The sequence below is a fragment of the Mangifera indica genome, chromosome 1, assembly GCF_011075055.1.
Source record: "Mangifera indica cultivar Alphonso chromosome 1, CATAS_Mindica_2.1, whole genome shotgun sequence".
In the NCBI taxonomy this organism is placed as follows: domain Eukaryota; kingdom Viridiplantae; phylum Streptophyta; class Magnoliopsida; order Sapindales; family Anacardiaceae; genus Mangifera; species Mangifera indica.
This window is the reverse complement of record NC_058137.1, coordinates 21,707,883-21,732,415: the sequence shown is the minus strand read 5'-3', so window position 1 is coordinate 21,732,415 and position 24,533 is coordinate 21,707,883. Positions and strand designations below refer to the sequence as shown.

The window sequence follows — 24,533 nt, the reverse complement described above, 5'->3', positions numbered from 1 at the left end:
TTAATTCAACATGATATATGGGGTGAATGCTGCAGTATGGTTCTTGATTTACTAGCAACAGAATGGTAATTTTTTTATGCCTTTGTTAATTGAACGTAATGTTCATCGAATATAAATTTTGTATTCTGTTTGAACTGATCAATTTCCCAAATCCAAATCCAGAATTGACTTGATTTTCTACTTTTATAACAAAATACAAGTACAAAGAATGTTACTAAAGCTCATTTAACTGTCCAAGTTATGCTTTTACAACTCTTGTCGCTTCTTATCGAGCATCAACAAGAAGACCATCTGCAGTGGAATAATGAAGAGCAATGGAATTCATAACCGGTTAATGTGTCTTTAATTCAAAATCTCCTTTAATGAAATCTCTGTCAAACTGTATTCTGGAAATTTGTTGACAGGTAACAAATTAGTGCATGTCAGGAACAAAATCCAGAGGTTAAATGTCAAAAGCAAAAGGATATAATACATGGGCTGAGATCAATTACCATCCCAGAGCTAATATTCTAAGAAATGAGAAACCGGGAAGACTCTTGCATCAGACCAATAAAATGTTACATATTGACACAGGATGACTGAGCTCTCCCTTGATGCACTAAAAGAATTCTTCCCCAAATAATGTTCCTCACGGCACCTTTAAAGTATGAAAGTGGGTTGTGATATTCCATTTTTCTATAATATGCTAACAAATACATTCAAGGTTGCTTGACCCTGTTCGTAAATGTGTGTCATTCTATAATATGAAATTCTATAAGATAATTTCCTGACTTTCAGATCTTTAAAAACAACCTGCTCTTTAAGGGAATATACAGAAGACTTTTCTCATTTTATGGTATCACATATTTTATACTTAAATGTCATAATCTTAAAATGGCCTCTCCATATCCTTTTGAATCTTAATCCAAGTTGATCGACCAGCTCTACATCTTCTCAAAACCATTCCTGAATATTGCTGTCACCAGAGACCTTGAGTTTTATAGACGTGCAAGCCTTCTGAGATCTGTTCAAAGTCTCCGTCAAGCAGCTTTGCTTAGTCCATTTTGCCCTTGGGGCTAGGTCATGACCAACTATAACCCTTGGTCTAACCTTGCGAGCTTGAGAATGGAAGAAAGATGAACACAAATTCTCCCCTTAACAAAGTATGCTTGTGCAGGATTGCCCACCATATCCACATTAGAAAATCCATCACGGCGCAAGATGCTTTTATGCTCCCACATGGAGCACATACTCTTATCTCCTACAAAAATAACGGAACATTTATCCCCTATTGATTGTCTAGGAAAACTAGTAGGATGTCTATCCACCAAGTTTTCTTCCTCTAAAGAGGAATCAGACTCAAAATTTTGTCTTCCACCATGGATAGATGAATGTTGTTCAATGTCAATTCTCACATGCATAGACTAACAAATTGAGTAAGTCACCATTTCACAAGCTAGTGTAAACAATTATTTGATCAACCAACGGAAACAAACTCTCAAAACTATTACACCACGAAGGACTTAGAAACATTTAGGATACAAAAACTAAAGGGACTCATTCTCCTTTTATAATCTAGTTATGACAAAGTAAGAACAAATTGTGATTGTTCAAGTCAACCCTAAGACACATGTCCATCATTTTGTAATGTAAAATTGGCAAATCTAATCATATTTTGTGACAAAATGGAATGACATGACTAGTGCATAGCAGAGGGCGTATGAGATAATGATTATGCCGACTAAAAAGTGTTTATCTCAAAATCTTGTAAATTTTCACATACCACCATTTCAAGTATAAAGCTAAAGTTTTAAAATCATGATCTTCCCAATAAACGGTTAATTATATAAACGATAACTTACACCTCAACTTACAAATAGATATTTCTTGTCTAAATAATGTATTCTATTAATCAGCATTTCATTTATGTTATCAATCTATAACCGAAAAAATAATAATTTTTTGTTTTATATGTTCTTAATCGTTATCCCGTTATCCTATCTTCAAAATGAAACAAATAAAAAAGTTATTATTTGAATTTAAATTTTAAATGATAACTAACAATATTGTAACATATTTCCCTAATCCTAAAAATTTGAAAGTTATTCAAGAGAAATGGAGGGGGGAGAACTACACAAAGGATTTAAAAAACAAAGAGATTAAGATAGCTCATTCTTGAGATTAGAAATGCATCATCCTAAGTTATGAGAAGGTTATCATAGAGATCCAACATCTCTCTCTTTAGGAATCTTGTTCAAATTGAAATTCTTTCTGAGACACTCTTTTTTGTAATATCTATACACTTTGTTAAAATATTTTTCGAATCATTAATATCATAATTGTGAGCTCTAGAGCAATGAGTCAACTACCATAACGTTGTTATCGTAATTTATCTTTTACAATGTTCTTTTACACTACTCTAAGTTGTTTACATTGGCAAGAAATCTCGTTAATAAAAAGTCATTTTAATTTGCAACTAAATCATTAATATAAATTGAAAGTCATTCATCTAAAGATTATTTAACTCCATTTATAATGGATTAACAATTTCTTAAATGATTTAGAGTATAAATAATAATCACAGAAATATAAAAGCCCTTGCGTGCTGTCGTATACACAGCTTCTGCCATCTCATTTTAAAATTTCTTATTGCCAAGTGTAGAAATATAATTACAATTGTTGCATATTATTAGTGAGATATAATTTTGATATAATTTTCAAATCAAAAATGAAAACTAACTAATTATAATATTTTAGGACTTTTTTGACAAATTTCAAACCTGTTAACTTTGCTTATATCTTAGTCAAAACTGGATCAATGAAAATTTTCCCACCGAGACAGTACAAAAAGAATGGAAATGATTTAAAAAAAAAATTATCCACTATGATACTAAAACAAAAATTATATATATATATAGATACAATAAAGAATTTATATTCAACCAAACCAAACATCAATAGCCCCAACTGCCCAAATGTCTAAAAAAATTAAATCAATCAAAAAAAGAAAGAAAACTCAGCAAATAAGGTATAATCTGGTATGCGTTCGATCTATAACAAAATCAGGACCATATCAATCTAAGAGTTAAGTCGTTGACGGCGGCGGGGGTGGAGCTTGTGCCGTAGGACTTGCATTGTTACTGCCGCCGCCGTTATTATTATTGGCCCATGGCTTCACAGTAAACAACACGACAAATAAGATGATTACCAGCAAAATAATGATGGCATAACAGGTCCATTTCCTGGTATTTTTCTGGTATTTTCTGGCAGTCTGCAGTCGCTCGGTACCACCACGAACGAACGAATTAGCTCTTGCTACCTGGCTCTCAATATCGTCTAATTGTTCTCCTTGAGCCTGCACCAATACAGCCATGTCTAAAAATACCTGGTGCAGCTCCTGCAGATTTTTTTCCATCTCTTTTACTGCATCATGCCTCTCTTGAATTTCATTTATTGTGTCCAAAATTCTGCCTCTGCCTTGCTCTTGAATTGCCTTTTGCAAGAATGTTTCACTCTCTCCTGCATATTGACGAAAGTCTTCAAATCATTCTGAAATTCCTTTGATCTTAAATACAATATTGTAATCGCTCTTGAATGTTTCTCAATTTTCTCTACAATATATAACTTATATTATAAAAATTAATTATTCTACATAATAATTTTCATCATTCGATGTTGCAAAATATATGATTTGCATAGGTTACCGACCAAAACAATAAATTTAAAACAAAATCTGAATTAAAAAATTAAAGATCAGCCATCAATCAAACAGACTAACTAACCTGTTGAGATCAAACGGTCCAAAATCTTTTCATCAGGATTCTCTCCGGTGACCGTAAAGTACCGTCTCTTTACAGTCTCTCTGTACTCGCCGGAAATCTTCTCTCTCAATTCATTAAAGCTCTCCATCGAGTCCTGCAACTTCTTCCTCAATCCGTTGACCACTGACGTCCTCGTCCGGTCCGATGAAGATCCTGGACCGCACCCCGGCAGGCTACGGTTGGCGGCGTTGGACCGATCCAGAGCCTCCAATCGGACCTTAATCAACTTCGCCTTCTTCAAGGCGGAGCTGACGTCAGCGTCCATCCGAGCGCGCAAGTCTTTGACTGCTTTCGCGTTGTGAATAGTCTTGCTCTGTTCGTGAGAGGACTGGAGATTGGTGTAGAGACGGTCGAGCTCCTTGAGCTCGTCCTTGACGGACTCGACGTCCTCGAAGAACTTGTCGAGATTGACGCCGCCGGTGGCCGGCATTTCCGACATTTGGACGGATTGGTGGGGGTAATCAGGCGACGCGCTGTCGCTGCGAAAGCGAGAGAAAGAACCGGAAAAGAGATCGTTCATCGTGAATTTGAAGGAAGTTGAGGAAGTTGATTTGATTAGTGTTGTTTTGAGAATTTGGATTGTTTGTTTATTTATTTGCGCGTAGAGAATGAGTTTATGGAGAGAGATGGGATTGGGGAGTGTGGGAGGGGGAGAAAGGTCAAATGGCGACTTGGTTCAACAACTACGTCGTTTTTATTATTTTTAATTTATTTGGGCGAGGCCAAGGAGAGGAAGAGGAAGGTGTAGGGTCAAATTGTGGGAAAAGTCGTAAATGTTAAGCGCGTAGGCTTGTTTCTTTATTAGAGTGACTAGACGTTCCCACCAAGGTTTTTCATAATAACTTTTCGCCCCTTCAAATTTATAAATCACACTTTACCCCTCTAAACATAATTCTATTAAAAAAATTAAAATCATAAGGTTAAAATAATAATTTTCTTAACCGAAAATTTTGAAAAAAAAAGAAAAAATAAATCATCTTCTTCTCCTTCCGTTCCACCATCATCATCTTCATTTTCATCTTGTCTATACCATCATCTCTAGAAAAAAAAAATTTTGTTAAAATTTTTCTTGATGTAGATTAATAAAAAATATAATTTTGATTTAATAAAATCAAATAATTTAATAATCTAATATCAATTTATAAAAGATTTTAAATGATCAATAAAGATAAATTATATATATTTAAAATGTATGCTCTAAGTAAAAATCATTAATAAAAGTCGTAAAAGTTTATTCAAATCTTTGACAAAAGTACAATAATCTACTATATATTAAATAAATCCCCTTTTGAAACCATAATAGAATAAATTTATTTATTAAAAGTTATCGTTAAAGAAGGTTATAGTAAAGAAAGACCATTCACTGTAATGTCGTTAATTTCAAGACTTTTATGGATTCAGAATGTATAACATATTAAATATTTTTATAACCTTAAAGAATTTCAATTTATATTTTATAATCTCTACATAAATCTTGCAGGATAGAATTGCATGATTATGTATGTTTATGTAAATTGAATCTAATATTTTCTATCCTACATATAGGGTAATATGGTAATTACACTTTATGTAATGTTTTAGAGCCTAATTCTTTGTCTATTTATTTTTAGATGAGAAATTGAAATTGTTGTGGCAAAAAGGAAACAGGAAACAAGCCCCCTCTAAGTTTCTACTAATTGTAAAAACAAATGCTATAAGACTAATTTGAATACTAATCATATATGTTTTTGGTAAATAAATGTTTAAATGTTTATAAAAAAATAACTGGTTCTCTGTAAAGTAATCATATAAGTTGTAGGGATTTTTTATTAAATTTCGAAAACCATGGAGACCTGTCTGTGATAACATCAAACCCTAAGGGGTCTTTTCGTAAAGCAAGACTTGGTCGTATTGGTTTGGCGTTCTCTCTCATCCCTTTGATGGCTCGCGAAGACTTTATCAATAGAGTGAACACACCATTGCTAGAGTTATTTATTAATTTATTTTTAAACGGGTTATTATAAATTAAATTTTCACATAATCCATTCATTTGAATTAATTTTGAAAAAATAGTATTATGTGTATAAATAATATATATAATTTTGTATATATATAATAATATATTATCATATAATTGAGTAATTTTAAATTAAAGATAAAATAATATTTAATCATATGTTAATATATCATTATTTGTGTACGTAAATTGAGTTTTACTCGAATGAACCTAAATACTAATATGAGGTAAATCAATACGAATTCGAATACGAGCTGAGGAGTGATAGGAAAAAAGAATTCAAACTCGAACCTGAATAGAGGTCGTGCTCGGCTTACATCATTAAAAAAAATTTAAATGAACAACGTCATTTAGGGGGGAGTCGAACCAAACATCTTGTGTGAACCCAAGCCAAGTCCGGTGAGTCCACATGAATCCAAGTTAGGTGCAAGTTGATCATAAATTCTTAAATCGCTAAGCGAGCCAAACACGAATTGGTATTTTTCCGCACTCGACGAGCCTAAGTTAAAAATGATTGAGCCCACATGAAAATGAGTATCACCTTGTTTGAGCTTAGTTCATCTATAATCCAACCCTACACATAAGGATACGCAATGCTTAAATTTTTTTTATCATAAGTTAAAGAAGAGTACTGTTATGTACACAAATAATAATATGTTATCATGTGATTGAATAATTTTAAATTAAAAATAAGATAATATTCAATTATATAGTGACATATCATTGTTTATACACATAATTTTATTAGTTAAATAATGGGTATACAATATTAGTATTTTTTTTTAATCAGGTATAACTACGAGTATTACAACTCAAATTTTAATTTATAATATTTAATAGAGTAATATTTTATATATATACTTATTTTTTATACATAAATAGATACATAATTATATATATTATTATGTGATTTAAATTTATAAAAATGTTATAAATTTTAAATTTATAGTTTTGTTAATTTCAAAATTAATGTAAGATATTAAATTTTATGCCGTATATTTTATTTACATTATCTATAACTTCAACTTCAAGGAAGATCAAAGATTCCAATTTAATTTTTAAGGTGACTTTGCCTAAGTTTACGCAATTCCAAATTTAAAAATAATTGGGATAAATAATCGGTCTAATCGGTTGTCCTAAAAATTTTAAATAAAATATAGATTTAAATTTCTCATGATTAGGTAAATGCATATTGAATTTTGATTGCAAATATCATTCTAGTCCAATATAATTGAACCAAAGTGATCACCCATAATTTCACTTTAAATTCCTATAAACATTTGATAATAAAAATTGAATAATATTATATTTATATATTTTTAATATATAATTTAAATATATAGGTACCATATTATTAAAATTAGATTTAAACCAAGTTTTTAGAGTTCGAGTTAAGTTTGTGCAAGCCCAAACATGTTTAGCTTAAGTAAGTTTGAGTTTGAAAATTCAATATTTTTGAGCTCGAACTTCAGATTTAGGGGTATTTAGTTTATCAAACTCATAAACATGAAATATTTGATACAAAATGATATTATTTTGCCTAAAATATATTAAAATAATATTATTTTAATATCGATTCGAGCTCAAATTCAAACCAAATTCAAATTTAATTCATTTAAAAAGAGTCAAACTCAAACACTTTTAAAGTGAGCTTGAGTTCACACAAATCAAATAGAGCTTGAACTCGATCGAATCTAGTTTTATGTTATCATATGATTAAATATCATTTTATTTTTAAGTCAAAATTATCTAATCACATTATGAAACATTATCTATGTATCTAAATTATGTGTTAAAAAATATATATATATAATTTTATTAAAATACAATTATACAATGAGCGATACTATATATATATACTTTTAATATATAATTTGAATATATAAATGATATGTCATCATATGATTAAATATTATTTTATCTTTATTTTAAAATAATCTAATAATATAATAATATGTCATCTATACATATAAATTTTATTTGTGTATATATATTTGTATAGTTTTATTATTGTACTATTTGTTAGTTGGATGCCATTGATATGAGTTACGTACAACTTTGTATGTACATGACTATCAAAATCCATATCTTACACTACACGTATTTCTAAATATAAAAATAGTTGTCCTTATCTTATATGGGTTCCAAGTTTTTATTAGAGGAAATAAAATTCAATCGTTATGCGACTTTCTTACAAATTAAACAACGCACCACCCCTTAATTTAACCCTAACTCTGAAAGGGAAATCTTTATTTTATTAACTTGCCACTCTCTCTTACTCTTTACACAAGCCACAAACTAAAAGTAACGCCTAATATAATTTAATAGAACTAAGTGTTCATATTTTAAGTATCTAAAATAGATATATAGATGGTATATAATAATATTATTAGATAATTTTAAAATAAGGATAAAATAATACATGATCACATAAAAATATTATATATATATATATATACCCTTATTTTATGTATTTAAAATGTTTATATATAATTGAATATAAAAGTGATATATTTATCTTTAATTTAAAATTACTCAATAATATAATAATACATTGTCTATTATATACAAACATAATTTTATTGCTAATTTAATATATTATTCTAAGTTTCCCAGTGCAGCATAATTTACTTGCTTGAAAATGACTCCTGTGATATAAGATTTTAAATTTATGTGAAAAAAAAAAAGCAACAATAAATTATTAATAAAATTATGTGTATAATTTTATACATAAATAACAATATATTATTATATGATTATATATTATTTTATCTTTAATTTTTAACTATTCAATCATATAATAACACATCGTTATTTGTATGGTTAACACTACTCATAAATTATAACCCTTAAACAAATTGATCTTATTATTATACTTACTAATGGTCAGATACCAGTGAATCGTGGCAGTACATACATAATTCACGGCCGTCACCAACGTCAGTTACTATCTATCTGCCACTGGATTCAATTTCCTTTAATGGTTGTAAAATATCATCAATTCACATGTTACCAGTCCTATCGACTACAAAACACAGATCCGTTCATTTTCTGCAAGACAAACGGACGTGCATCAATCAATTCGAGTGTTAAATTACAAGTGATATCAACTCGGTTTAATAACTCAGTATAATTTGCAAATATCATATGATTAGATAAATGCATATCCATCCTTATCTAGAAAATCTTCGTCATTGAATCCAATTGAACAACAATTTGTACCTTTTGGTCTAATCTATTTGGTAGAAAATTTTCTAATCGTCAATCCCAATCACACGACAACAAAGGACTTGGACTTTGACGGGAAGAGACAGGAGGCCTTGACCAAGTGTATTACAGAAAGGAAAGACTTTTCCCTGGCAAGGTTTCAAAATAAAACTACTGCAAAGTTGGTACCAGAATTTCAGGAGCCATCCATTTGGATGATATTCTCGAAATAATACCTAATCAAAATTTAATGTCGCACTTGTAATCACACTGGCTGAAGAAATGCAATGCAATATATAGAGTTCCATTCTACATCTCAATATCATACCTGCAACAATAAAATTAACAGTCAAAAAGGAAAAATCGGTCCAGACTTTCAACATGGCAAGGGCCCAAAATCCCTCCATCCCCTAAAAACAACCCTTTTAACTCTTTTCGTTAAACATTAAACTTAAATCTGACTGGCCAAGACCTTCCAGTGAAAGTATAGAGAAATATGCATAGGCAAAATGGTTCAAAATCTCTATTCAACAAAGGTGAGTTCGATTACATCAACTGGACGTAAATTATTTTTACTCTTGAAGAACTAGAAAAGAATCGTCACCTGTTTCCTGCTTTTGCTAAGCTTTTTCACTATTCCTTTTGTTGTAAAAAAGAACAAGAAAAATATACACCAAAACATAATAATTTACAAATGGAAGTTACAAATTTAATACATCCTGGATGGCATACCTGAGAGTGGTGGAAGGCAGCCAACAAAACCAAAGGTTCAAGCAGATTGTAGAACGGTCAGAAAATATGGATACCCTTGGCAGGTACCTGAAGACTGCGTAGTTGCCTCTTTGCTTCCTTGATCATTAACACCCAAAAGATTCCAATTCAATGAATAGTTTGATAGATCATATGTTCCAGGAGAAAATACACAAATTGCGAGTGGAATTTTGGCTGTTGACTTAGGCTCAAGGCGGACACTTGTAGCACTTGATCCAGACCAAATAAAAGGGGAAACACTTTCTGGTAATGGTAATGACGATTTTCCAACTTCAATTCTGGGAATACTTGATGTAACTTTAATTTCAGGCAATGCACGCACTTCATACCACCCTGATTGGTTTCCAGAAGGAACAGATGATTGTGTTGTGCTTGCACCGCTTGACTGATCACTACCACTTGGGGAATCAAAGGTGTTGACACACACATTCGCAACTGTATCTGATGAGTTGTGAAGTGTCATCCTTAAACTTATTTGACAGAAAGAAACATTGAAATTATGATGTGTAGTCTGAGGTCCATCAATCAGCCATGTTATTGGACTTGTGCTCAATGTACTATAAGAAAAAGAAAACAATTTCACAAGAATGATAAGCAAACAGGACAGCAACAGACTGTGAGAACTGCAACCAGTAAATCAAATTCAAAATTTAAATCAGTTATCAGAGCCTTGCCTGCAATGGCATGCATGGTGAGAAAATAGCTTTTGTGAATTGGAAACCCCATCAGTCTTTGGCAGCCGAGATATCAAAATGAAGTCAACTGTATTTGTGTCATCCTGATAAATGAAGAAACAAGACCTTATAATATTATTAATACAGCAAAAATGAGCAAGGAAATAAGATCGAACGAACATGCATTTTGTTCTAAATGTCTTAAAGCACCAGATTACATGCAAAGCATCCCTAGTTTTATCTTATATTTAAATAAGATTTGCTCTGAGCTGCAAGAAAGTAATGGTAATGTTGAATACAGAAAACAATTTCAAATTAGGTAATGGTTCTGATAATTGCACAGGGCACTATCTAGTAAGGTAAAAAAAAACCTGGGAAGACACTCCTTGTGACCTTTCACAATTGTGAAAATCAGCCAAAGGTGAGCAAGATACATCAATAAGCATGTCATTGCTTCCCTGAAGATTTACATCACTCCCGGGGAGAGGAGGGGAAAGAGATGAGCTTTCATCTTTAGAAGTCACCAATTTGCCATGATTCTGAAGGCAAAGAATAACTTAATTACCAAACAATTACAACGCAAATTGGTGAAGTTGAAAAAGGCAGAACATGCAATATTGGAATAAAGAATACGATTCAAAGTCATAAGCATGCCTGTGACAAACACACACAAGGAAAAATGCATTATGGACTCTGATGTTTACGTTGACCAATTGGGAAGAAGGTGAAGCAAATCAAGGCTGCAAATGACGCAGCTAGGCACACCCTAGTAATCACACATCAAAAACATTCCCAATCCATCCAACTCAACCTATCCTTTATCTTCAGAGCTTGATTTGGAGCAGCTTAGGCTTGGCTGGGCTATAGTTTAATCTACAAAAATATTCTGAATTTTACAGACAAGTGATTCAAAGAAGAATAACACTAAAAGTGCACCAAGCTATCCCTTCATTGAGAAAAATAATGAGATTCTAATCTCTGGATTCATACAAATATCACAGGTCAAGATGGGTTGCAGAGGACTCAAATCGCTCAACCAAAATTAATTTTCATTGATGATTCTCAACCCAAAATTGAAAAATTCCAATCATAGGGAGCTCAGTCAATGCCAAGATTGCATCAGCTTCAACCCACCCAAGCACCACCTTGATTATTATGGTTTGAGAAGTTAAAAATATAGCAATTAAATACTGACAATCATGCATTAGAACATAAATCACAAGAATTATAAAAGGCATGTTTTTTTTTTTATGTTGACAACAAAAGGACACCACTCATTTCTTAAGCAGAGATAAGGAGGAAAATAAAGAGAACCAACCTTAAGAATGAAAAAACATGATAAAGCTTGACCAGTAAATAAAGAATTTGAAGGAAAGATGACATCAAAAGGTTGAAGCAACGAAATTTCCCACTGGTCCCCAACAGCTGATAACTGCTGAATCTGGAAACTCTCTGAACTGGTCTGGTTTAAAATATCCATGTGCACAAGGAACTGCTGCAATCTCAATGGACAGGGACTAATTTGATATGTGACATTCAATGATGGTAAAACCTGTTAAAAATGAATAAGATCAATTACCACAGGTCAGGTCCATATTCAATAAGCATTTCAGTAGGTGCACATTTGAGAGGAAATAGTTTTATCGGCATGGGATTTGGAAATCATAAATCAAAGAATACTCAGTTCTCACAACAAAAGGAGAAAGCAAAGAATATTGTATAAGAAACACAAATGAAAAAGTCTTCACATATAGCACCAAGAAAACTATACATCATCTTTGACTATTTTTGTGCTACTACAAGAAAGATCTCCTAACATATCAGCCATAGAAGATTTGCAACAGTGTAAGCCATCACCAGAACAATGGTAGTATCAACAAAGGAGAATAAATCAAATCAAGTAACCTTTCTCTTTCCATATTCAAGCACAAACCTGCAAATTATAACTCATTCGTAGGGTTCGGTATTTTATGAAACTTGACATATTTCCAATCTCATAATATATTGTTATCAACAAGGAAATATTTCCAGGAACAGCAGCCCGAAACCAGAGAGGCCACAATAAAGGAGTGTTGCCATGTACTGTAATGTCCTGAACACGGAGACAAAAAGGCATGAAACCAAAAAATGCACCAGCAACAATTATATAATTTGCCAATGGAAGATGCACAGGAGGAACTATTAAGCTAACCTCTGGAAATACAAACAGAGCTTGAGGCATTTTACGAGAGTTGCCAAGAGCTCCACTTTGTTCAGCAACTGTCTTCCTTTCTAAGCAAGCAGGAATTTTTTTCATCAATTCATCCTGCTTCCCGACACAAAGGAGTCTTGGATGACTGATTTTCATCTTCAGATTCTGCTCACATATATCAGGACCCATGTCATAAACTTTATAAGCAAATATCAAAGCATTCCCACAGAAGGACATGCACATATGTGGAAAATCTTAGGCTCTGCTTCCCAAATAAAGCTACATCCCAAAACATGAAAGTCTTTAAGACAATTCAGTTATGCCCAGCAATATGAGATTACTGTCTTTCTTGTAAAGATAAATGTATTGTGTTGATGTTGAAAAAGATTGAGAAAGTGGAAACTAATGTTACAAATTGCCATCAGTACTCAGTTTGGATAGAGACTCAGATGGCCAAATGCATACCTTCACAGAAATTTCTGATGGGTTCTTCAACTCCAAAACTAAGTGCCGCAAATCTCCAGCATATGCTCTTTCTGGCAGATGACGAATGAAGCCCTCAAGCTTGGGTAGACTCTGTAAGTGACAAATATACATTAAAAACAGACGATGTGTTGCTCTAGCTCAGTCTATGAAGTAAATTTCAGAAAAGATGAGAAGTGGGAGGGGGAAGTGTGCACACCTTGATAACCAGAAACTTCAAGTCATTGATAGGAGAAGACTTTGTCCTTTGTCTTCCCTTTGCAATTTTCTTCTTGACAACCGTAGTGTCGAAGTTATACAAACCAACAACAGAACCTGATAGTTTCCATCTAACGCCAATAATTTTTAAAATGCCTTCAACCTTGGGAGTAACAGTTAGTTGTACCTAAAAATAAATGAAATTGAAAACATCAAGTGTTTTTGTAGGTCTGAAAAGTGAAGAACAAAATGTTCCAAAACTAAAGAACAAGGTAGCACGGAAAAGAATCATGTTCATCAATACAACCATACATACATGTATGCACATATGCACGCCCAATCTCTAAAAATGAAGAAAAGAGAAGTATTCCAGAACTTTTTTGAAGCCAAAGACCATAAAGAAGCATAAACTGAAAACTCTATCCCATAGAAAATCATCTTCATCATAATTAGCTTCTTTCAAATTAGATAGGAGCCTGAACTGAAATATTCTGAAGCTACAAAGATGGTTCTTAAATCGTGAACACAGAATGCAATTAGCTGATTTACTAGCAGTCACATCCCTCTTCACATGGATTCACAGATCAAATAAAAAATGCCCACTAACTACCTTGCACACCAATTACAATGAGATTTAAGAAACAAACTGCATATCAATGAAATGCAGAATCCAAACACAAACACATCACGTGCTCACCAAAATTGCTTCACCACTTTCTAACAGAACATCAGCCTCAGACAAAGTTAATGAAGAAACACCAGAACTCATATCCCTGCAGAAGTCAAACAAACAGCTAAAATAGCAGTATCAAACGTAATAAAAAGCGATGTGCATGCTACACTATAAACAATAAACAATAAACATGTTCACATCAAAATCAAACCAATCTTGAAATATAAACCATGTCAGTACACACATACATACCCTATGGCAGTAGAACTTCTTAATTCTTCCTCTTTTTGAAGCTCAATGGTTGAGTTACATGCATCTGTGTGGCAGAAAATATCAATTACCTATTTCCTGTACACACATTTGCTAACATTAAATTGGAAAAAGAAAAGAGAGAAATTGAAAGAATCTTACCAGTATTTGCTTCATCAGATTTTGGAGAAAGCTCGCATATCAAAGTAACACTCGAGAGGGAAATAGGGATTTGCAAAGGATTTTTGAATTCAATATTAACTTTTACTGCTTCTGCAAAGGGATAAAGAGAAAAGTAAGAAAAGACACAGGAATTCATAATTGTTTTGATACAACAGTAAGTTCGAAAGTCTCCCAACCAGCTAAGAACAGGATGATCATCATTGATAATAAGAATCAAATCCATGAACTCTCTAATTATGCCTTCAACACTATGCTAGGAAAGCATTGGCAATGGGTTATAGAAAATCTAAAACGAAAATGCACTTAGAAAAACTCTTGATGAGCTACGAGGAGTGATTCAGCCAATAAAGCAAAACTATAAACAAATTATGCAGCTGTAGAGTTCAAACCAACAAAGTTACTTCATAGTAAAAAGTTCTAAACACCATTACAACTGTTTAAATCAGTAGCAACAAGAATTGACTATCACTATCCTAGTTTTGGCTATATGCAGAAAATGCTTCTCATTAAAACATTGGATAACTGAATTCATCTACTTGCACTATATATATCTTCTTTTAAAACACAAATAACCTAGTTGGGAAATTCCTGATATTAAAACTTCAAAGCAAACTTGCACTTCACCAAACCATGGGCAGCAGATAGTTATTGAATTTAAGGCCAAAATGTAGTATGTTCACTATTTTCCTACAATCTTTGATCCTCTTGATTTCAATGGTAATTCCAATATTATGCCTTTGGCAGGCATAATTTTTTAAAAAGAAATGAATGCTCATTTATAGAGACAGTAGTGCTGCATAAATAAAATATGTATATAATAATTTATATACAAACCGATGTGAATTACTCTTTTATAAACAAATCAATCTCACTTATTGAGAATTTATTGAATTGAAATTTTATATTCACTCTTCCATTAATTGTATACCAGTTCAGTTTGTATATAAGAGTTTGTAACATAATTTCTAAGTCTAGTGGTAATCCTCAGGAAAAGAAATTAGCTGCAATAAGAGAAAGAAGGCAAAACTCTTGCAAAAAAGAGTGTCCTTAAACCAGCCCTAGATATACCCCAGATCCACTAATAAAACAAAATGTAGAATGATATTGTGGGTAGACTATTTCAAGAGCAACAGAAGTTGGTCAAAGGTTTTGGCAAAAAAGACAACAGAAGTTTATATAACTTCAAGCTTCAGTGTAACAGTTCTAATTATAAATCAATCCAGAAGCTCCAATCTGAAGAGCTTTTCAAGTACATAAATGGGCAAACATTATACCAAAATTGAATTATAATGGTTCAAGAAAATAAGGTAAAAAAACCATACAACTTTATTTAAAATACGGTCACCTTCATACCTCCTGCCACACAAATGTTTGATTCTTTGTATTGCTTAGGGATAAGCTTTGACTGTAGTTCCAGCCAATTACTCCTAGCAGTAGACAGTGATGGAATAATGTCCTCCTCTAACAAACTCCACAAACTTTCCCTAACACTAGCCTAAAAAGTTAAAAAAAAAGCAACAATAATTCAACAAAGAATCTTAAAACCACTTTAAAATATTCACTCAATCAAACAAAAGAACAGATAATCATTGCTTCTAGTCAACATTTGTAACAATTAATTCCAATAATTATTGCTTTACTTTATTTCTTAACTCTGACCAGGAAAAGTGTAGTTACAAGGCAATTTCAAAAAGAAGCATATAGAAAATTCTAGGTCTGGTCTCTATCCACGAAATTAAGTTTTAAATCTAATCCCCTTCCCACACATTATCACAAGATTATCAGCTAAGACATCTAACTTCCCAAAATTTACCATCAGTCATATGCACATAAGTCAAAACATATAACCATACTACAGATTGTTTCAAGACATACATACGTATATACTCTGAACCAATTAAATAGAAATCTCTAACCAAGAGAAGAAAGAGAGAAAAGAACAACAAGCAAAAGATTAGCATCTCCAGAAAACAAGTATAATTCAACTTACAGCTGCTGCTGATGCATATGTTCGATGATCTTCAAAAAAGACCTTAAGTGATGAAACATTGACAATCGGCAACTGAAGTTTCAGTACCTCAAATGTTTTACCTGTTTTCTGCATCATAAAAGAAACTGATTTAAGACTACTGCAAAAAATCCTTCAGAGATTATAATTGATGAATGCCGACTGGCTGATTAAAAATGAAAACCCCAGACTGTATTTATTAAGCAATACAAAATTGCTTTTGAAATTAAAAAGAAAAGGTCAAAGAGAATTTAGGAAAATTATTTAGTGCTGTTGAATTAGTAAAGTTTCCACTTTGGAGTCTAGAACCTAATTCCAATACCACTATGGTATATGTATTTATATAAAAATATGAATAGCAAAACATCAAAGTTCTGTAATCTGATAATGAATAAAAGTCAACTGATTCCAAATACAGTACTCCCAGACAAAACCATAGATTGAGTAATTCATGAAAAGGTACTATAAAATAATTCAATCGAAACTATTACACGGGATAGACAGTATCAAAATAACCAAATTTGCCAAAGTGATTACTGTTTATATTGTTGAGAGGAAAAGCATGAGAAGAAGAAGAGTTTATCAAAGACCCAGCATCACTATGCCAAATAGGGAACTATAAGCTCATAAGATGTAGTAATTGTAATCATATTAAGGTAAACTGAAAAGGCTACCAAATCTCTGAGCATACTGAAAGTCTTGAAACATTCAAAACATAGGTACCATTCGTCAGATGAAGGATTTGAAAAGTTGGATTCCGGCAAACCCAACAGAATCAGCAGGACTGGAAAAACTAAGTGTGTTCTCAGAAATATGCATTTACCTTCACTGAAAATAACTCTAAATCATAAAGAAAAATGGTGGAGCTAGAAGTCACCTGAACAGTTTGAAGAAAGTCCCTCAGGTAAAGCTCTTGGGTTGTCTTGGACTGATGACTACAGGCCAGGACCTCTAACATGTGCGCAACAGCAACATCATACATTCCAAGAAAAGCATACCACCTATGTCAAATGAGTTTTACCATAAATATTCACTCATTGTAAACCCCACAAGTGCCATTCATACAAAATCCGAATACCAAGTGTATAACTTACTGTCCAATGTGAAAATGGACATGATCTTTGATGTGACTCCATGTAGTCCCTTTATAAACAGAGACGGCACTTCGATATGTACGAATTGCATGTTTGATCTGGAGATGACACAGCAAGAATTTTTTCCATAACATAATACATTTAAAGAGCTCAAGATATGTTTTTTGCAAAACTGGCATATTACCTGATCACATTTTTTATAACGATCGCCAGAAAGAACAAGATGAAAACCATACTTGTTTAACATTGGTGGCTTTGACAACAAATAGCAATAAGATGCTTGCTCAAGCATAACAGCTGAATGTAAAGGTTCCTAGTATATAAAAATTGTCAGGTGCAAACGATATAAACTTCACCAGAGTAATTTCTAAGGCATGGGGCATTACCTCATTGCAGATACGGAAGTAAACGGTGGCAGCCTCTTTATACTGATCTCGTGTCCTTAGCATCTCTACCCACCAAAGACCACACCTTGTGGCATTTTGCTGGCCCGATGACCCAATTTTCTGCATGAATATCTCAACAATGTCAGATATGACTTGGTGACACAATGCATGCATGCTAGATAAATGAATAATAAGACAAATCAACGAAGAACTATACATACCAAATAAGTACTAAATGCATTTTCCATGCAATACTCCGCTTCCTTTCTCGATTGATCCAACATGAAGTATGCAAGCCCCATCATTTCCTACAAGAATGGATGGAAATAAATTATGTACGTTCCAACAGGAAATTACTCACACTGAAAAATGAAACCCACAAAAATCAACAGAACAGAGAAAAGAGTGATAGACAGATAGGCAAATCAAAAAAATAATAGGATTTGTCTAAAAACAGCATTAACCATAGAAGCATGCCAGAGGTGTCAGCTAACTTTTAGAAAAATTATTTTTTATTAACATATAAACAACTAAAAATCTAAGAGCCCTCACAAGATTCAGACCCAACAACAATAATTGACTGATATGTAAATATTTCTTGTCAAGAAAAAGAAAAGTTTGTATTGTTTTCTCTAGTATAATCAAGGCTAGCGAATCTAATAGCAGAGTTATCTTTCCCTTTTAGATATGGAAGTGACCAGCAGTCCACTCAGAAATTCAACAGATTATAAGAACAAAATATTTCAAAAAGTACCGATTCTGAAACTTGAACAGCCAACCTAACCTCTCTATATATAGAAAAAGACAAATCCCCAGATTCTTTTTGAAACTGAAGCCAAGAGAATTGCTAAGAAACAATAAATTTTTGCTAAATGAAAGGACTAATAAAAGGCTGAAAAAAAGGAACAGCATTTCACCTTCACCACCTCCCAATTATGGGATAAAAAATTAAATATATCTTCAAAGTTTGGAGAAAGAGAGACTCTTATCTATAATCTTAAACTTTTGGGCTGATTAGCAACTTACAATGGCATAACAGTCAAGTTGACCAAATGAACTTCATTCAAATCCTCATTGCATAAATTTAAATTAGATTTATATAAGTGTATTTGTTGTTTGATTTGTGGTGTGGGTGTGGCTGTTGTTGTGGTGGTCTTTAAATCAAATGCCTTAAATGTAAAGGGATCCATTGGAACTTAAATACAATTGTTGGGCTTTTACCTACAAGCTTAAGCATTTCTGTCAAATGGTAACCAAACACTAGGAAAAAGGTAGGTTCTCAAGAAAGAACAAACCCCTGTATAAAAGTGGAAGAATCACTGATATATCTTAATGTAAAAACAAAGTTCTGCGTTTCTAAAGAAACTCACACAACATCCTAGAAAATTATCAACTAGAAGCAGACACTATCAGAAACTCACATCATAAATCATTGGTGAATGTAACATGCATAATTTCAGAATACACAAAGATCATCATTCAACGTTTGTAGCATTAAGACTTACAATTACAACTTTAGAAAAGCACAAACCAAATGCAATAAAGAAGATGACAATAACGGCTACCAAAGAAAACAGCAATTGTGATAAAAGAATGGAAGCTACCTGCACACCAGCATAGCGCTTCCAGGCTTTATCAAGCTTGTAATCTGTGGATATTAAGCGATAGTTTGACAATGCAAGCTCATAATCTCGTAACATGAAGGCATAGTCGCCCAATATTCTAATCTGAGATTCAATGGAGCTGAATGTATACCTTCAACAGTAAAATAATAAACAATATTAGACGAGCACAAAAGAAAGAACCAAGAAACATGCTGTAATATCTACGTCTCAAAACATACATAGGACCATTGGAGGAATCTAATGTGTCTTCTTTTCCTTTCCTCCACCATAAGTTTTTTATTTGGTTTCGAAAACCTTTCCTTGTAGCAGAAACCTGTTATAAAGAAATTTAACACAACAATAATGAAACAGTATCAACACTATAATAATATATTTAAAAGAACAAGTCTCTACCAATATCAACTGATAAAAAAAAAGTGCGAGAGCGAATATTTGAGACAGCTACCTGTTGGTTAAGTGCACGTATCTTTTGCTCCATGTAAGGAATAACGTGTTTAGATGTTAATTCTTGCATTAGATCTTTTATCTGTATCCAGTTTGTACAAAGTGAATATCTTGGTCAAAATCCCCAACATGAGAAAATTTTGAATCATCATTCTTGAATATTAGTGGAGAACACTGCATAAATAGTGAAAAGAATTTACCTCATTAAAATCATCAATGTTAAGGAAACAACCAAGACGCTGACTAGGTGAAGCATCAGATTTCTGTCACAGAAGACATGAAACTATAGCCTTAATCCCGCTTACTTTGTCCAATAAATAACACCCACTCTCAAAATTACATAACATTCGATACATGTAAAGGTTAAAGTATAAAAATAAAGGAGACCACAGTCCTCAAGAGTACTTACATAAGAAGCCCAAGGGTTATCTTGATGTTCCATTTCACCATCTTGAGAAGAATTAATGCACAGCAAGTGGCAATCATTAGGGCCAAAAGTACTTTTCATCTCACTCAAGACTTTAGTTGCCCTGGACAACAAGAAAAGAGATTAAAAAGGTTGTTAAAATGAATTCAAAAAGCATAGCTTCTATTCACTACAAGTATGACAACTACAATCAAAAGAGATCCAAAAGACTTCTACCCTTTGTTGTTCAACATGTTGAAGTATCCTTGATCACAAAAACCTTACTAGGGACAACTATAGATTTTTTATAGCACTTTTGTAATATGTAACCAATTGTGGGATAAATCAATAGAACATCTTTATTCCTTATCAACTTTACACTGTCATTATATTTTACTCAATTAATTCAACTTACTGGTTTCTTTCCAGTTTTTCGTAATTTTGCTCTAATTCCTAGAATCAAGCTTTTCTTGAGATATCCCAGTTACCAAATTAAATTTTATTTCCAGGTTTTTAAATTTATAATTAATATTAAATTAACAGATATCTTCTTCCAGATAACCAGCAATTTTTCCTTTTTCCCTTTTTCCCTCAAGTTCAGCATATTAATCTCTAAAGAATTGCCATTTCCCTCAAGTCAGCGCCTAACTTTGCATCTCCTACCACAGCTTATCACTGAAACTCTTCCATTAGATTATCACCTACTAATGCCCCGCTAACACTCAAGGACAATGTTCCATGTACCTAACCATGATTTGAGCTTCCTCACTGCTTTTTGAGCTTCCTTGCTACATAGTAGCATAAATATGCTCATTTTTTATCTTGCAATCCATACTTCCTTAATCCCTCTTAACACTAGCTCCTATACGATAATTTTATAATTAATTGAGCTTATTTAAAAACCTGCCCTTTTTTAATACAATTACTTGTCTAATAGATGATTCTTTTTCTCAACACTAATTCCTTATCATAAGTTCATCTTTTCAGCTTCAACAATAATTTCAGACCCAAAACCCTCTTATTTAATTCTGTCCCAATCTTTATATGAACATATAAAAACTCTACATTACTTTATAACCTCACCAACATTTTGACCACATTTACAACCAAAACTATGGCATATATATTTCATGTAATAGTTTCAAAGATGAGAAGACTGGAACGACCACTATACTTCTCTGAAGATCCAACTTGATTATCATGCACTAATAAATAATGCTTCATAATCTTTGGGTCCATCGCACCATCATTAATAAGAGAGGGCATCTTGTTGGTGTTGAAAAGATCAACAAATTTGTTGATAGGCTGTTCATCCTGAGAAGAAACAACCAGAAGACCTGCACATTATTTTGAACAATAATATGTAAGATAACATCCAAAAAAAAGTTATCCAAAATGAAAAATAACATTTCGACATCCCAGAAGGAAAATAAATCTCAACCATTGAAGAAATTGTTAGACATGAGAAAGGAAAAAAAGAAATTCAACAGATTTCCAAATGCTTACATGCCACAGGATGGTCAAAAGCTTCATGCTCTGAAAAGGACACTGTATGTATGAGCTCTTTATTAAAAATCTGAAACCAAGATGGCAAAATTTCAGATTCAGATCCTGCAGAAAATAGCCATCAAATCAATTAGCTAAGGCTGCCTAGATATACTCAAACATGATTAGAGAAAGGGAGAATATAAAACGATAATATTACTCACTACCAACTACATTACTAATTTGAGGAGGGTCTGAACCCAATTCAGAAAAGTCTTTCTCCCCAGCCTGGGCAATAACTTGCTTCAAACGCTCCTTTGATACCTAGTTGAGCCAAAAACATTGTTAGAAAAAGATCACTAACAACACAAAAGAACAAATAAAACTCTATCCATGCATTACCTGACATCCACATTGAAGATTCGGTATGAGTTTTTACATCATTCATTGCTAGCTTATTTCCTACCTAATAAAAATACAATGCGAGATGCCTACAACTGTGGAAACCAAACATTGCTTCAAATCTATTCTCATAACCCTTTTCTATTCAATTTTAAACATCCCTTATTTATAGACTATTGCACTAGATCGCTTTGATTTTCCCAATAAATAAACAAAGCAAAAACGGTTGATCAGGCACATTGAACTTAACATGTTCTCCACTCATAGAATTGATTTCCTCAGCTAAAAATTTGATAATTTAATGAATAGAAATACCTCTAAATTTGGCTGACGAATATCAGACTCATAAAACAATCGTAACTTGAATTTATGTAGCCTGTAGGGTTGATCACTTGCAGTCCTTACCGGCACTGCACCACCAAACAAATTCAAAGATCCAAACACTTCAAATTCTACTCAATTAACACGCAAGTCATAAACATAACTGCTTTGCACCATCGAATTCAAAGACCCAAACACACCAATTCTATCAATTAACACATACAGACACAAGCAAAACGTTCAATGTCCGTACAGGAAAAACCACATAAAAATTTAAAAGATGCTGACACCTAAGTTCCACTCAATTATGCATACATACACACATAAAAATACGTATATGCACACATTTTCCGCAATTCCGTACATATTACGTACTGGCACCGCAGCGTAAACTTTCAAAGACGCAAACACCTCAAATTCCACTCATTGGCATGCAAATTCATAATTAGAGAGAGAGGTTAGAGGATAGAGAAATTGACCGTCGATGTTAGTGAAGTTGCAGAAAGGAGAGAGCATCTGGGCCAAAGAGAGGCCGTTCTTGAGGCAAGATTCTTCGACAGAGAGAAGTACGGAGCACCATGACGACGGGCGTGATCTCGTCCAGCAGCATTTTACCGAGCTGTGTGGTAGCCGGATCCATCATCCTCTTCCACTTGGTTGGCGGCCGCGAGTTAGAATATCGATTCGATTTGATTTGGCAGATCGGATCTTGACCGCCCAGTGTCAAATTGAGTCACGAGGATTAAAAAAAATAAGCATGGAATGGATGCAAAATGTTTGAATCTTCGTGCGTGTTGAAGCAGTGAGGCCCATTTCGGAATTAGAGGGCCGAAGTCAAACAAACGGGGTAGCAAACTGGACCTTGAGGCCCATTTTGATATTAAAGGGCCGCAGTTAAACTAAAGGACAGTCAACTGGGCCCAGTTGCCCCCTTTTGCTATTACTGGGTCGAAAATTGAACAAAACGGCTAGAGCAAGAATTGAGTTAAATCAAACAAAATACATACATATATACATACGTATAAAACATAAAAATATAAAAGCCAATATACAAAATGCATATGTGTAATTTATACATGATCATGAAACAAATGGATGACTAGTATAGTCCTCATATAATTCAAATTGTCTAATCTAAATGAATTTCATTAGTGATCAGCTATTCATAATAAATTTCACTTTGTATAATCATTCAGATTATCGAACATTTTATATATACAAGTCTGTAAACCTAATGGTCATTGGTAAAATTAATTATAATGTTCACCTATAAATATGTAGACAATGTCATGTGACCTTATTGTATTTTTTAATACACGAGTGTAAAATCATATGAAAAATATGTTAAAGTATGGTATTTTACTCTTCCAATAAGGAGGGCAATGTACGTTTTTTTTTGGAGTTTAAGTTTAATTATGTTTAAAGGATTCATTTGTAAGGTTGACTGAAAGTCATTGCAAAGGTTTAGAGACATGGCCTCCTCACGAGGCCTTGTTGCGTGGTCAAAGAGTGAAGATTGGAGAGGGGCCACCCCTTGTGAGGCTGTTTTGAAACTTATTTTGATTCAAATTTGACAAATGTGAGAAATTGTACTTTCGTATGTTGATCTTTGAACAAAGATTGAAACTGTAAGTAATTCAAATATCAAATAACGTGTTAAAAATTTTAACCAAAACCCTCCTTTATAATAAATAAAAGCAAAAAGTTCAAAAAAAACCTTCAACTATCAAATATAACCTCCTTTAAGCTTGCAACTGCCAAAATTTATTTGCACCCCTACCTATTGTTAAATATCATTTACCCTTTGTTAGGCATAATGCCTACCAAAAAATTACATTTTGCCTCTTTTACTGAACAATATTAGGTGTGAATAGGGTGGATTCAAATCAAGTTTGTTCGAACTTAAATTCGATTTGAACAAGCCCAAAATGAGTCAA

General features: G+C 32.9%; 2 protein-coding genes across 2 annotated transcripts; both read right to left on the bottom strand.

The window, feature by feature from the left end:
• Positions 1 to 2,867: 2,867 nt before the first annotated feature.
• Positions 2,868 to 4,486, bottom strand: LOC123221956 (syntaxin-121-like). The gene is made up of 2 exons (XM_044644949.1): positions 3,762 to 4,486; positions 2,868 to 3,498 (listed from the first exon to the last, which is right to left on the bottom strand). Exons 1-2 carry the CDS (start codon positions 4,318 to 4,320, stop codon positions 3,065 to 3,067), a joined length of 993 nt encoding a protein of 330 aa, XP_044500884.1. The 5' UTR covers positions 4,321 to 4,486; the 3' UTR covers positions 2,868 to 3,064.
• A 5,020-nt stretch (positions 4,487 to 9,506) lies between these two features.
• LOC123220766 (trafficking protein particle complex subunit 8) lies at positions 9,507 to 23,341 on the bottom strand. The gene is given in 29 exon segments (XM_044643360.1): positions 9,507 to 10,331; positions 10,449 to 10,552; positions 10,820 to 10,987; positions 11,767 to 12,000; positions 12,382 to 12,540; positions 12,640 to 12,804; positions 13,105 to 13,215; positions 13,322 to 13,507; positions 14,018 to 14,093; positions 14,246 to 14,309; positions 14,405 to 14,515; positions 15,779 to 15,920; positions 16,416 to 16,523; positions 17,311 to 17,434; positions 17,528 to 17,625; positions 17,712 to 17,840; positions 17,914 to 18,033; positions 18,135 to 18,221; positions 19,518 to 19,668; positions 19,757 to 19,851; positions 19,984 to 20,064; positions 20,183 to 20,245; positions 20,392 to 20,512; positions 21,563 to 21,725; positions 21,895 to 21,999; positions 22,098 to 22,197; positions 22,591 to 22,685; positions 23,076 to 23,154; positions 23,156 to 23,341. Coding segments are annotated over 29 exon segments (3,882 nt in total). The 5' UTR covers positions 23,240 to 23,341; the 3' UTR covers positions 9,507 to 9,772.
• Between the last annotated feature and the right edge of the window lie 1,192 nt (positions 23,342 to 24,533).

Coding starts and splice junctions, on each gene's coding strand:
- LOC123221956 (XM_044644949.1), bottom strand. CDS start 4,320: ATGAACGATCTCTTTTCCGGTTCTTTCTCTCGCTTTCGCAGCGACAGC. Junction 3,499..3,761: donor GGACCGTTTGATCTCAACAG/GTTAGTTAGTCT, acceptor GTCAATATGCAG/GAGAGAGTGAAACATTCTTG.